Source organism: Lampetra fluviatilis, chromosome 47, assembly GCF_964198595.1.
Source record: "Lampetra fluviatilis chromosome 47, kcLamFluv1.1, whole genome shotgun sequence".
Classification (NCBI taxonomy): domain Eukaryota; kingdom Metazoa; phylum Chordata; class Hyperoartia; order Petromyzontiformes; family Petromyzontidae; genus Lampetra; species Lampetra fluviatilis.
In genome coordinates this window covers 10,310,719-10,326,100 of record NC_136321.1, presented here as the reverse complement: position 1 = coordinate 10,326,100, position 15,382 = coordinate 10,310,719, and the positions used below count along the sequence as shown (strand labels likewise).

The following is a 15,382-nucleotide window of genomic DNA, read 5'->3' as shown; positions in this document are numbered from 1 at the left end:
TAGCCCAACGAAGTGGCTTATCGCGTGGACATTTATTGTAGCCAAATACTCTAGACGCACGTTCATTCTTAACGTGGAGGGAAAAACCGGAGGACCCGGAGAAAAATCCACGCAACCATGGGGAGAACATGCACACTCCAAATATACAGCAGCAGGCGTCAGGGTCAGGATCGAACCCACAACCTCCTGCACACCAGGCGAGGTAGTCAACACCTCGCCACTGCGACACGATGGATGTCTGCTGCTTGACACGTCGCCCACAACGCCGCTCCGCAGTCGCGCCGCAGTCGGATGGGATGAATCGCAGCTTCGTGTGAGACGCTTTGAGCGATGCGCGACGGTTGATGCGCTGGGTAACCGTCGTGAAACCTCAATGCCCTGGCCCCCCCCACCCCACGGGGAAGGTGGCATCCTGAACGTCCTGCCGGCCGAGCTCTTCTCCCACCACGCGCGCCCCACCGCCTACTCCATCGCCGGGTGCGTCAACTGGTTGAGCTTCTTCGTCATCGGCATCATCTTCCCCTTCCTTGTGGTCAGTGCTGCTCCTTGCCCCCCCTCCCTCCCTCCCTCCCTCCCTCCCCCCCACCCCTCCCTCCTGCCGGTGTTGCTCCCCCTCCTCGCGTGCGGCATTGAGACGGCGACCGGCAGAGCGGCGCGGCCGTGGCGTCGCGAGGCGACGGACAAGCCTCGCGTCTCTCACGGTCGTCGTCTCCTTGGGTCTCCTCGGGTCGCCCACTCGGCGTCATGCTCGGTCCAGTTTCACACCAGCCCCGCCCCACCGACTTGAAGCTCTCTGCAGTGGCCGTCGTCTTTGCCTTCGCCATCATCGGCTGTGACCGCGTGGGTTTGGGGATTTGAGACTGCTGCCACGTGATGAAGTGAGGGCACCCTGCAAGTGGCAAGATGAGTGAGGCTGAATGTACACCCCCTCCCCACACTTCACTGCTGGTCTCCGTGTCCCCTTTGTCTCCACGTGAGAGTGAGATGGTTGTGAGATGTTAACTAGCTCGCTGGGTATGCAGGAGATCGTGGGTTCGTTCCCGACTCTGACGCCTGCTATATATTTGTAGTTTGCATGTCTCTATCCTCTTGGTCACGTGGATTTTTCTCCGAGTCCTCTGGTTTCTCCGGTTTTTCCTTCCACATTTAGAATCAACGTGCGTTGAGAGCAGTGGTTCTTAACCTTGACTGCAGCCTGCACCCCTTTGGTTCTCAGGGCATCTCGCACTCCCAGGGGGTGCATGCACCCCAGGTTAAGAACCAATGGTTTAGAGTATTTGGCTGCTATCAACTTCAACGTGATAAGTCGCTTCTGTTGAGCTATCACTCGCGATAGCCGGGTCCGCTTCTGAAAAAAGACCTGAACAGATCAGTGAGGCCTTACCTGGTAAAATAAACGAATAGTAAAAAAAAAGTTTAGTTTCGTTCAGAGGGTGAGTGAAGCCGGATACACAAATCCATCCGCTGGCTGTGCTGCCACCGTACCCTGGGCAGGCCAGGAGATGGCAACCTCCATGCTTTGTTGGTGGAACGGGCATCGGCGTTGTGTGTATGTACGGACGGGGTCTCCTCCACTTACGAACTTCAACTTACGAAACTTTCAGAGATACGAACAAACCTGTCCGTATGTCCAGTTGCCTGTTTGGAGCGAGAGTCGTAAGTTCAACGACTACGCAATAGATGGTGGTGGTGGCGTCTACATCTGCAGGACGCGAAGAACCAGTGGCATCCACATCTACAGGAGATTATACAAGTTTTAAAGCCATTCCCCGTGTTTAGTGTACATGCCATACAACTTGTTTGGAATCGACAGGAGTAAAGTTGAACTTACGAACAAATCGACTTACGAACAGACCTGGAACCTCACTCGTTCTTAAGTAGAGGAGTCCCTTTACAGTTGCTCATCGATTATCCGGCTTCCAACATCTGGCGGTCCAGGGCCGATCCGACAAAACCGCTTCAGTCCGGCAATCGGCACCATGTGCATGTGACAGAAAAAGTCTCTATGCTTGATTTCAGTTTTAAATATTATATACGGTACATTATACACTACATACAACGATGAAAATACTGCAAGTATATACATCACCCCATGCAGAGTCTTTGAGATTGAAGTGTTAGGTACAAACCTGTTAACCCCTTATCAGTGCCCTACCTTATTACAGACCAATTCAGACATTATTGGTCACCCCGTGCCCTTATACATTTCAACGTTCATCCTACAAAGTCCCATCACAAGGGAGAAACACAAACAAATATAAAAATGTATTTGGCCGTATTGAAACGGCTGTACGCCGTATGGACCTGAGAACTCCCTGTACAAGAATACGGGTTAATCGTATGGGTTAATAGGTATGTAATTACCGTACAGTAAATACAGTATTTTTTAAAGTAGGATATTTCTTTTTGTCTTTGTCTTATGCCAATTTCATATCGTAAACATTAAAAAAAAAAAATTAACACCTAAAAGTCAAATGACATACAATAATGTGAAAAAATAATCTATTTTAAATATAGATGAGTCGCAATTATCCGGCCAGCGCCACCTCCCCCCCCTCCCCCCGAAGCCACCGGATAATCGATTATCTACCGTACCTTGAACGTCTCGCGTGAGCGCGTGAGACTGGCAGGCGAGGGGTGTCTCTCAAAAACGAAAACTTTTTTTTATTTCACCAGGTAAGCGATGTAGTCGCTCTTCTTCAGAAGCACCCAGCTATCACAAATGACAGCACCTAATTGAGGTGGCTTATCATCATCACGTGGAAATTTATAGCAGCAGCCAAATGCTCTGAATGCGTGATGTTGATTATAAATGGAGGTAAAAAACCAGAGGACCCGGATAAAAAATGCCAAAAGTGAACCACAATACCTTGCTGATCTCGTCAAAGACCAGAAACCATCATCACGCGAACCCCGATCACCGTCGCAAGCAGCGGTGGCTTCTGGCTGGCCGTCAAACAAAGACGGTGGTCGCCGCAGCGCGTGGCGCCTTGGAATGCGCTTCTGCGGCCGTCTGGAACGCTCTTCCTTCCGATATTAGGAGACCATTGGAGCTGTGCATTTTTAGATTATCTAGATTAACAAACTCGTTTCTTTAGAACTGCTTTTTGCATTTAGTTTGTTGTCCTTACCCCCACACCTCCAATTAGCGCGTTTGGCTACATACGGTGCGAAAGAGGTTCAACAAACAGTTCACACAACCCAAGATACACATTAATATTCCTCCTACACTTATTTAACCCAGGAAGGCCTCACTGGATCTCAAGATTATTTTTTTATCAGGTTCCTGCCACGTTTTTGCAGTAAGGGGCGATGTTGTTGCAGTTGCTACTTCTGTGTAATTTGCGGGCAATGTTTCACCATTGGGATATTTGTCCAATGCGAAGCTGCATTGCGCGTGTGGTTGGTGGCTTTATCTGTGGGAGAACATCCGGACTCCACACACGCGCACACTCACACAAAAGACGAAGATAAAGATCCACCGTGTAGCCTTGAACAGACTGGTGGGACAAGTGCTGTTAATCCCCCCCCACATCGCTCAAAAAGTGCTCACAAGTGACGCCATCACATCTACGCCTCTATTTAAGGAACGAAACAGGAGGATTTCTCCACAAATCTGGCTATCGTCTGATTAAGCTGGTTGTAATTATTCGCGAAACGTTGTACTCAGATTGTAAATGTTGTGGCTTTCCTCCCCAACACACCGGTGTGCTGCTGTACTAGTCACAAATTGGCACTTTCTGTTTACGTGACAAACCCTGCGAATTGGCTGTGTCGGGTGGTGGCAGGTTTAACGACATATTTATATATTTACGCGATCTAGCCCAACAAAACGATATTATGGAGGTGCTGTTTGTTCGTGCGCAACTATTAAGACCAGTATGGCACATAAACGGGTGGATGGCCAACACCATGCCCGGCCGCCTTTGTCTCCCCAGTGGCGGTTCAGATAATCGTCACTGGTGTTGGTGGCCGTGGGCGGGAATCGAACTCGGGTCGCACACTTACTCTCTCTCACACTCTGTAAAACGGGGAGAACGTACGAATCGCACACGGCCAGTCGTCGTTGATTAGACGTGTGTGCGTGTGTTCTGGGAGCGGTGGCGCAGTGGTTAGCACACTGTGCTCTGAAACAGGTGACCCAAGTTCGATTCCCATGTCACGGCCAACATGAGTGACGATTCTCTTAATCTGTCCTGGGCCTCTCGTAGGTCAAATCAGCCTGAAATGAGTACCTGGTGCAGTGTGTAAATACCGCCACTGGGAAGGCAAAGGTGGCCGGGCATGGTGCTGGCTATCCATCCCCTCGTACGCAGTGCTGGCCTTCGTAGGCGTTGCTCACTAACAGCACTTGTCCCAATAGTCTGTTAAGACTATACGGGTGATCTTTGTCTTTGTTTGGGGAGCCGTAGTGTAACGGTTAGCCGTCCTGCTCACGGCCAATACCGGTGACGATTATCTGAACCGTTTCTGGGCCTTCCCAAGGTGGACTTAGCCTCAAATGAGTACCTGGTGTGGTGTGTAAACATCGCCACTAGGGAGACATTCAGTTGATGCTACGCGGGTGGGTGGAACTTTGTGTCTTTGTTCTCCCCCAGAGGGCGACAGGGCCCTACTGCTTCCTCCTGTTCCTGGCGAACAGCGTGGCCGGCGTGCTGCTCGTCTGCTGCCTCCTCCCCGAGACCAAGAACCGCTCCTTCCTGGAAGTGTCGGAACTCTTTGACGCGAGGAGGAGCAACGGCTACGGGACGCTGGGCACCGCGGCGACGAGCGGCGACGAGCGGCGATGAGCAGAGTGGGGTCACATTGCCCGAGGCAGGTCTTCGTCGCACGTCGGTACCGACTGCCGAGGAGGGGGGGGGAGACCCCCGTCTCCCGGTGTGGGGGGGGGGGGTCGTCCACCGGGGGTTTTGAGGCTAGCGACGGCCGCCCTTGGCGACGCTCGCGCCTCCACAAGCTGCTAGAAGGCGCCTGGGTTTGGTTTCTGATGCCCGGGGGGGGGGGGGGGGGGGGTGGTCGCGTCTTTCTTGCTTGGAGATTCTTTGTTCTCCCCCCCACCTCGCTCCACGTGGGGATTCTCTGGTTTCTCGGCCCCCCACTACTGTGAAAAACTCAGAATCAGAATCTTTATTTGTACTGGAGGAATACGATGAGCTATAAAGCTCTTTGTCACAGATGTCCCCCGTAGGTGCGGGTCAGAAAGTCACTTGGCAGGACCCTCCTGAAAAAGAGTCTCGAGATTCGGAGGATTCATTTTTTTTGGATAACCCATTGGCAACATTGTTGGGATCATTAGAGACCGTTTATTTCTCTCAACTGCTGTATGAAGAAGGCATCCTCACCGTTTGGTTCACGTGGAGTTTCGTCTCTGCTGAGTAAGCGAGGAGGGGCATCGCTGCGATCGTCTCTTTATGGTGGCCTGGCCTTCCATACCGCTGATGCTGTTGTGAGCACAATCCCGGCGCTGGCCAAGGGTTAACGCCACTCGGCCTGTTTGTTCAGGGATTCACTTGGCAAGGACAGAGACGGGGTGGGGGTGCTGATGGGGGTGGTGGTGGTGTTTAGTGGTTCGGGGGAGCGGTGGGGTAGCGGTTATCGCGCTGTGCCACGACCCCGGCGAGCACGGTTCGATTTCCCGCTCACAGCCAACACTTGTAGCGATTATCTAAACCGGCCCTGGGCCTCCCCTAGGTTGACTCTGCCTCAAATGAGTACCTGAACTGGTGTTTAAACATCGCCACATGGGAGACAAAGGCGGCCGGGCGTGGTGCTGGCCACCCACCCCCTCGTGTGCCGTGCCGGTCTTCATTGGTGGTCGCTAACAGCACTTGCCCCAAGGCGACATGGGGGGGTCCTTTGTCTTTCATGTTGATCGTGGTACTGTTGTTGTTGACAGGACTTACTGAATATGTTGCAGGTTCCTTGGGAGCCTGTTGTGTAAGCACTCGGCCATAGCAACAGTCTACTGGATGCGTTGAAATATTTTCAGGGTCTCAGGCGCAGACATGCCTGGCTCAGACCATGCCTGGCTCAGACCATGCCATCGGGGTGGAGTGGTGGCACTGTGGTTCACGCGCCACGCCACAAACCCAGCGACCCCAAGTTCGGGCTCCTGACCACGACGGCTCATCAGTAGCGAGTGATATCCGTACCGGTCCAGTCAGTGTCTCCTCCTCCTCATCATCATCATCATCAGCGCTCCATTCCTTCGCTACCATTCCTGGGCTGTTCTCGCCCACCGCTCCCGTCATCCTCCGTAGTGGCGGCCTCCTCACCAAGCCCCCACTCGCATCCCCCAAACAGCTGGAATGAAGCCCTTCACGTTGCTGCGTGCGCACTCCAAGCGGAGAGTTCCTCTATCGCCATTCCGCTTAATTTCTGTTAAAGCGCCCTCCGTCTATTCCGCCACTCGCGTTTGCTAGGTTTTTGTTGTTGCTGCTGCTGTTGTTCATATTTGGTGTGACGACGTTGTTTTGTTGTGTGTCTCCCCTACGTCGCCTCGGCCTCACATAGATGAGGGCGGCTCGGGACACGATGCTGTGGCTGCACCCCCCGCCCCCTCCCCCCATTCCTGCCCTGCGGCCGGTCTTAAGTAGTCACTCGTGGACAGCTCGAGGACAGCTCGCGTGTCCGTCTCGACAGCGGCCCACTGGCTCGAGAGGTCAGGGCGCTGAGCCGGCGCTGTTGAGAAGCCTGAGTTCACACCCGGGTGGGTGGCATCCGCCTGCCCTAAAAGCGCATCGTGAAGTCACTCCGCGATAGCAACACAAAATAAAATAAATTTAAACAAACGTCGCAAGGCATTGGCTGCTGCGCTCAATCTGCACGGAACATCGGTGACACCGCTCGTAGCACCGCACGTGACACGGCACGTGACACCGCACGTGGGTGTCACCACTCGACGTCGGCACCGCACGTGAGCGACACCCATGTCGGTGACACCGCACGTGACACCGCACGTGACACCGCACGTGACACCGCACGTGACACCGCCCGTGACACCGCACGTGACACCGCACGTGACACCGCACGTGACACCGCACGTGACACCGCACGTGACACCGCACGTGTCACCGCTGGACGTGGGTGACACCGCTGGACGAGAGTGCGATGGCTCCCAATCGGTTGTCTGTCATCACGTGACGCCGGTGCCACGTTCGGGATAGAGCTGCACGCACCCCGCCTGCACGGGGGGGGGGGGGGGGCGGCGTCTCCGAGTGGCCGAGCCGAGTGCAGCATTCCCCTCCGTTTACCTCACCTGTGCGCAGGTGTGGCCTGGTGGGAGGGGGTGGAGGGGAGGGGTAAGGTGGGTGGGAGGGAGGGGGTGAGGGAAGTGTAATGCCACGTGAGTTGACTGTGACACTTGGTAACACTCCGCGTGGAGGGGGGTGAGTGGGGGTGGTTGACTCGGGGTGGGGGCGACTCGGGGTGGGCGCCGTGCGTCGCACTCGATGCAAGATGCGTCAGGGATTGTTGTTCGGTGTTCACAACTGCACTTCCCCCTCCCCACCTCTCCTCCTCACCTCCCCTCCCCACCTCTCCTCCCCAACTCCCCTTTCCACCTCCCCTCCCCACCTCCCCTCCCCACCTCCCCTCCCCACCTCTCCTCCCCACCTCTCCCCACCACCATCCCACGAGGGGAGGGGGGCGCGGGGGTCGGGGACCTGCGGCTGCAGAGCCACACGCGGCCCTTTCAGGACTGCGCTTCGTGACGTCGTTTTTAATTTTGATGAAGAAACCACCGCGTCTCGTATTCACGTTGCGTTTGCGCCTCCGATGAGCGAGCAGGGTTGGCTACGTACGGCGCGGAAGAAGTTCAACGTACGGTGTATACACACATGGCGGCTCTTTAAATATTGAGAGGGGGGGGGGGGATTTTTCACCGAATAAAAATCAAGTAGATTCCTTTTGTTTTGGTTGCCGACCCCTGACCTCGGGGGTTACCTCTGGTGGGGGTGTAATTGGATCGTGCCCAGCGTGGGCACGACAACGAGGCTACGTGCGAGACGTGGGATCCGTGGGTGACACGGCGGCTGACGTGGCACCGCGCTGTGCCCGGCCCTGATTCGCCCCCCCCCCCCCGGGGAAGTGGGATTCGTGGCCGGGTGCGTTCCGCGGTGGGCGCTCCCAACCCGCCCCCCACACTCTGGGCTGTGCCCCCCCCTTCTCCCCCCGCGATCAGCTGAGCAGAGTTTGGCTGGCAGCCCTCGCCATACGTCACCTTAAAAAGAAGCTCCCACCCTCGTGAATAATCTCACGACGTCACTCGCTCGCTCCGAGTCGTAGATTCTCTCTCTGCCTGCCCACGAGTTACCGCCTCTGGGCACTTTCATCGAACCGCTCCTTCCAGTTTGTTCACTTTACGATACGAGCGCAGCACAACCCACCCCCGCCGCCACCAATGTGTACGTGCGTGTATGGATGCTGAACTTCGTTCGCACCGTTCGTATTAGAATACTGTGTTTATACTGGAGGAATCCGATGAGCTATCAAGCTCTTTTTCACAGATGTCCGGTATCGAACCGCGCTCGTCCGGAGTTGTATGGTTGGTTGCTTGGGATCGGGGCAGTCGGCGAGCACCTATTGGTGTCGAAACATCGCTGGAGCTTGGGAAGTGGCCACCAATTCGTATCTACCACGCCTGGTCATCCTTACAGCGGCTGTTGGCTGGCCATCAAACAAAGACGGTCACGGCATCGCGCGCGAGCTCAGATGCGCTTCTGCGGCCGTCTGGAACGCTCTTCCTTCCGATATTAGGAAGCCACTGGGCACCTCCGATTTGCACGGTTGGCTACGTACGGTGCGAACGAAGTTCAACATAATGTACACATAATCGGGAGAGTAATCAATTGCTCAAATGCTCGTTACGTGCCAGCTGTAAACAGGAACACGTGGGCGGCAAACTTGCATTGGGTCTCACGATTTCGAGTGTTCGGGGGTTAGAAACTGGAATTTCATCTCAAGCCAGAGGACGAGAGGACTCTAGCCGCCACGCATATAAAGGATTTATAGTGAAAAACTTTGTTTTTACGGGTTAATTTTTTCCTGATGACAACCGCTTGTGTTGCGATCGAAACGTAGTTTTTTGTTATTTTCTTTGAACCTATCTACGTGACTTTACCGAAAGACCCAAAGAATACAAACGCTTTGTTTCATAAAACCCTATGAATTTATTAACATTATACATCGTTTTTTTTACGATTGAGAACCAGATGGGTGCAATGCTGCAGTAAAGGTTAAGAACCACTGCTCTAGAGGGGACTCCAGACCTCAGGGCCCTCAGATAATTAAATGTGAAGCGGTTGGAGCGATTGATGATTCTCCACTCAATGATTCACTCTGCAGTCACTTGCTGACTGCAGGGTCAGTCTCCGCTGTTCCTCTCTTCTCATCGCTGCTACCATGGCGGCTGCAGCCTGTGCACTTCACTCGTTGATTCCTTCTCCTACGTAGGAGGAATTGATCGTAACTAAGGCAAAGATCCCCCGTATAGCCTTAACAGACCGTTAGGGGAAAGTGATGTTAGTGAGCACCGATGAAAGCCGGCACGGCACACGAGGGCCAGAACCACGCCCGACCGCCTTTGTATCCCGAGTGGCGATGTTTACACACCACACCGGGTACTCATTTGAGGCCGGTTCAGATAATGGGCACGGATGTTGGTGGCCGTGAGCGGGAATCGAAATCGGGTCGCCGGGGTTCATAGCGCAACGCGCTAACCGCTGCACTGCCGCTCATAACACACTCATCCACCCATCCACTCATTCATCCATCCACTCACTCATCCATCCACTCACTCATCCATCCATCCACTCACCCACCCACTCACCCACTCACCCACTCACCCACCCACCCACCCACTCACCCACCCACCCACTCACCCATTCATCCACCCACCCACGCACTCACTCACCCACCCACCACACTGCAGGTCACGTTTGCTTCTTCCCTCGCACTGCTCCACTTTGTGAATTCTCTCCTCCCATCACGGCCTCTTTTTCCCATCTCTGATAATAATAACCTCGTTCAAGACACGCGTTAACAACTCTTATTATCTATTACAACTGTGATCGTGCTGCGTGTTGCTGGCCACTTGACACTACGGACCTTTGTTCCAAACCCCTTTTAATAAATAAAATAATCATAAGCTATTGTTGGGTTCCCCTTCTTTCGATCGGACATTCCAGTAAGATGAGAGAAGAGATGGAATCGAGCTGTAGAGAGATTATAAAAATGCGGACACAAATAGCGACGGTATTGAGATGAGAGATTCAGATTAGACAAATATGTCGGGAGATGACAGAAGAGATAATAGACAAGGGTAGAGATGTAGAGGGACAAAGAGAGATAAACTAGACAAAATGTAACTCAGCTACAGTATGTCACCAAGTGCACTGATCTATTATTGGCTGTTGTTCAGAGGCGACCTCGCCAGCAAACATGACAAGCGCGTCATCGCAGCGGCTGATTTCCTCATCCACACACGTGGGGAATTTATAGCAGCAGCCAAATCATCCGAACGCGAGTTGATTCTTAATGTGTAGGTAGTGCAAAAGCGGAGGACCCGGAGAAGAAATCCACACGACCACGGGGAGCGAGAGACACGCAAACTCCAAATATACAGCAGGTGTAAGGGTTGGGATTGAACCCACGACCTCCTGTATACCGGGCGAGGTAGTTAACATCTCCGAGCCACCGTGGGATCGAGGGAGGTAGCTGTGTGACATCCACTTCCGCGTGCCTCGTTCTCTGAACACACGGAGCGGGGTCCCGCTGCTCTGAGATTCCTCGGCTCGTGGCGGGGACGCCGGCAGCGGCGCCATCGCCACTGCGAGAGGAAGAGGCGTCCTGCCCAAGTCGCACAACGTGAATGGCTGTTGCGTCTCATCCACGTGTACACAACGACCACATGTGCAGTGGACACCGACGGGGCTATCTGCCCATGGATCCACCCGCTCCTCTTTCTGTTTCTCAGTGGAGTGCCCAAGCGCTGTCGCTGCCCCCCCACCCCCCGCGATTCCTTGCGCACTTTTCAGTTGTTGCATCGTTTCCATTCCTTGCAAACTTTAGACTTCCTTAACGTGCTCACCACCGAGATGTCACAACAGATCGGACACACTCATAACAATAACGAGGGTGAAGATTCAATCTCCGTGCTCCGCCAATTGGGGTTTGGCCAGGAGACGTCATAGACGCTACGATCACGTTGACCCGAGTTCGATTCCTGGCTCACGGCCACCAACACCAGGTGACGATCACCTGAACCGGTCCTGGGCCTCCCTTAGGTCGAATCAGCCTCAAATGAGAACCTGTTGCGGTGTATAAACATCACTACTGAGGAAATAAAGGCGGCCGGGCGTGGTGCTGCCCATCTACCCCCTCGTGCACCGTGTCAGCCTTCATAGCTGCTCGCTACCAGCACTTGCCTGTCAAAACTCGATATAGGGGGATCTTTGTATGCGGAGTGGCGCGCGGTCGCGTAGCGGTGAGCACACTGCGCTACAAACCCAGCGACCCGCGTTTGATTCCCGGTTCACGGCGAATATCTGAATCGGTACTGGACACCTCGTGGCACTGGCCAATCAGCCACCCCCTTCATAATGGTGCTCGCTAACAGCACTTGCCCCAAGTCGTTTATGGCTATAAGGGTGGTTAATGTCCGTGCTGCCTGTACACATGTTTACTGTGTACAAAATATCGCGAACCGGGCAGGTAGAGGTCACAGCCGAGAGAATGCCGATGTCCTTTCAGAGTCCGCGCTGCTCCAATCCACTCAGAGCCAGATCCATTGGAAGCCACACACACTCGAGCATGCCACCACGAGCTCGCACCACCCACACCCCGGGTCTGGTTCTAACCGACTGCTGCTGCTGCTTCTGTTGACGGGGTGGTGGGCAGACAGTATCATCATCAGCATCATCACCATGATCAATCCACTGCTGGATGAAGGCATCCCCAAGCCGCGGTGACAATATGTTGTCTCCATCGCCTGGTGTGGAGGAACCGTGGGTTCGATCCCGACCCGGATACCTTTCATGTCTCTCTCCGTGGTGGTGTGGATTTATCTCCGTGGTGGCCTCCAGTTTTTCCCCTCCACATTTAACATCAAAATCACGCATTTCGAGCATTTCCGCACGTGATAAGCCACTTCGTTGAGCTGTTATTTCTGGGCAGCTCGCTTCTGCAAAGAAAAAGAGCTATTCAGTAGAGCTCAGTTGGCCTACTTACCTGGTAAATCGAAGTTTCGTTTAGTTTTCAAGTCGTTGCCACACGAGGCCGATTCCAACGACTGGGCCGGTCCTCTGGGACGGGTTCCATCTCCTGGCTGCCATTCCGTCATCGCCCTCGACGAACTTGCGGCCATCACCCTCGACCAACCTGCCCAAGCCACGCTCACTCCTTGTTCACGGTTGTGTTGCGGTGGAGCGGTGCCCCGTTGGTCTGCACGCGTCTCTCCAATCCGCCCCTCAACTCTCTCCTCTTTCCGGCGGCTCTCAAGTGCAGCTGTTGATCCACGCGCGCTTCTTTTGCGCACTTTTCAGACAGTGTCCAGTGGTCTCCGATTTCACCCCCCCGCCACCCTCGCACCTCCGATTAGCACGGTTGTCTACGTACGGTGCGAATTAAGTTCAACATACATACGTAGATGCACACAGAAACCTATTGACTCACAGAGACCCATCAACTCACGAAGAGACCCATAGACTCATACAGAGACCCATAGACTCACAGGGGCCCATAGACTCACACAGAGACCCAAAGACTCACACAGACCCATAGACTCACACAGAGACCCATAGACTCACAGGGACCCATAGACTCACAGGGGCCCATGGACTCACACAAAGACCCATAGACTCACACAGAGACCCATAGACTCACACAGAGACCCATAGACTCACACAGATACCCATAGACTCACACAGGCCCATGGACTCACACAAAGACCCATAGACTCACACAGAGACCCATAGACTCACACAGAGACCCATAGACTCACGCAGAGACCCATGGACTCACGCAGAGACCCATAGACTCACACAGAGACCCATAGACTCACACAGATACCCATAGACTCACACAGACCCATAGACTCACACAGGGGCCCATGGACTCACACAAAGACCCATAGACTCACACAGAGACCCATAGACTCACACAGAGACCCATAGACTCACACAGACCCATAGACTCACACAGAGACCCATAGACTCAAAGAGACCCATAGACTCACACAGAGACCTACACACTCACACAGAGACCTACACACTCACACAGAGACCCACAGACTCACACAGAGACCCACAGACTCACACAGAGACCCATAGACTCACACAGAGACCCATAGACTCACACGGAGACCCATAGTTTGTTGTATTTCCCCCGCTCCTCCGATTTGCAGGGTTGGCTACGTACGTTGGTAAAGACGTTCAACATACGCGACCCGGCAGTCAATAACTACGCGTTCCATCTGCAAGCTCGCAGCAGCAGCTTTGTGCGACGCTCGCGCGCGCCCACACACAGGAATATCCACATTGCAGGCGATGGCGTTGAGCAAGTGTTTGAGGTGTTTAGAAAAATGTGGTTAGTGAGCACTTGTCGTGGTCGCCATGAACATGAGCAGGTTGGTTAGAGGTCAGAATCACACCCCCCTGTCGTCTTTGTCTCCCCCCCTACCTCCCACAGCGATGTGCATGGTGCTGACGCCGACTAAGCCAACACGCGCATGTATACACAAAGACAAAGACCCCCCGTGTAGCCTTCAACAGACTGTCGGGGTAAGTGCTGTTAGTGAGTGAAGGCCAGCACGACACACGAGGGGTTCAAGTGGCCAGCACAACGCCCGGTCGTTTGTCTCCCTTGTGGGGATGTTTCCCATTTGAGGCTGAGTCGACCTAGGGGAGGGCCCAGGACCGGTTCAGATAATCGTCACTGGTGTGTTGGCCGTGAGCGGAAATCCAACTCGTACGGCCGGGTTCGTAGACAAACGCGCCACCACCCCGTCGATCTGTTCGCCTTGTGGCGTTCTCTGCCCTGACGCAGGCGAGACTCGGCTCTGAAGAAGGCCGTCTCTGGTGTCGACCAACCAGCTTCAAAGACAAAGCACTCATCTCACCCGAGCGGGTTTAGTTTGCAAGTTCACCACAAGAACGTGCGGTTAATGCAGACATGATTCCTTGCGATAGGTTTATATTTGGTGTTTGAACATCTTAACACCTCCTGTTTTATTGCTGTTCTTATTTTTTTATACTTTGGGACTGGCAAAAAAAAGGTCCCATGTCGCTACACTACCACTCCCCAAATACCCGGACCTTACACATTCACAGACACGCGTGCACACGTATTCAAATCCGTACACACCCAACACATACCGAAATACACACTCGCAAATATCAAAGGCGCTCACCAAACACACCCTGCACACCCTAAATATGTAAACACGCACACACACAGAAATAGACATCACCCAAAAAACACTTACACACAAATATGCAAACACACCCAAATACAAGGAGCCACCGCATAGCCTTTGCAGAATGCCGGGCAAGTGATGTTACGAAGCAACTATGAAAGTCAACGTGGCACACGAAGGTGCCGGTGGCTGGCGCTACGCGCGGCCACCCTTGTCTCCCGAGTGGTGGTGGTGTTCGCACTGCGCACCAGACACTCATTCAAGGCGGCCGAGTCGGCCGAAAGGAGGCCAGGAACTGGTTCAGGTAATTCTAGATTTGAAGCTTTCGTGACTGCAAGGATTCATACTCTTAGATTTTTTCGGTAAAGTCACGTAGGTAAAAAATAAAATAAATAATAAATAATAGAAAAACCTAAGAGTCTGGTTCAAGTAATCGCCACCAATGTTGGCCGTGAGCGGGAATCGAACTTGGGTGGCGGGGTTCGTAGCACAGCACGCTAACCACTGCGCCACCGCTCCTCCCCAATATACACACTCTTCCCTCCACACAAAGACACCCCCGTATTGCCTTCACAGACTGTTGGGACAAGTGCTGTTGGCGAGCACCGGTGGAGGCAGGCAGGCCCACGATGGGGGCAGGACCACGCCCGGCTGCCTTCATCTCTGCAGTGGCGAATATATTTTTGTGTTTTACCAGGTAAAGCCGACTGAGCTATAAGAGGTCTTTTTTTAAGAAGCGACCTGGCTACAAATGACAGCTGAGCGAAGTGGCTTATCACGTGGAAATGTATTGCAGCCAAAAACGCTAAACGCATGTTTCTAAATGTGGAGGGGAAAACCGGAGGACCCGGAGGCAAAAATCCACGTAAACACGGAGAGAGAGAGAGACACGCAAACTCCAAATATACAGCAGCAGGCGTCAGGTTCGGAATCGAACCCATGACCACCTGTACACCAGGCGAGGTAGTC

The 15,382-nt window shown here is 53.7% G+C and overlaps 1 protein-coding gene across 1 annotated transcript in view; it reads left to right on the top strand.

Annotated features, from left to right (window-relative positions):
* The window catches only part of LOC144947957 (solute carrier family 2, facilitated glucose transporter member 9-like), a 28,144-nt gene extending 23,292 nt beyond the window's left edge, over positions 1-4,852 (top strand). The window contains exons 11-12 of the mRNA XM_078877394.1: positions 405-532; positions 4,599-4,852. Of these exons, the coding sequence (XP_078733520.1) occupies positions 405-532; positions 4,599-4,790 (320 nt within the window). The 3' untranslated portion in view covers positions 4,791-4,852. The remainder of the gene's footprint in view (positions 1-404; positions 533-4,598) is intronic.
* The last annotated feature ends 10,530 nt before the right edge of the window (positions 4,853-15,382 follow it).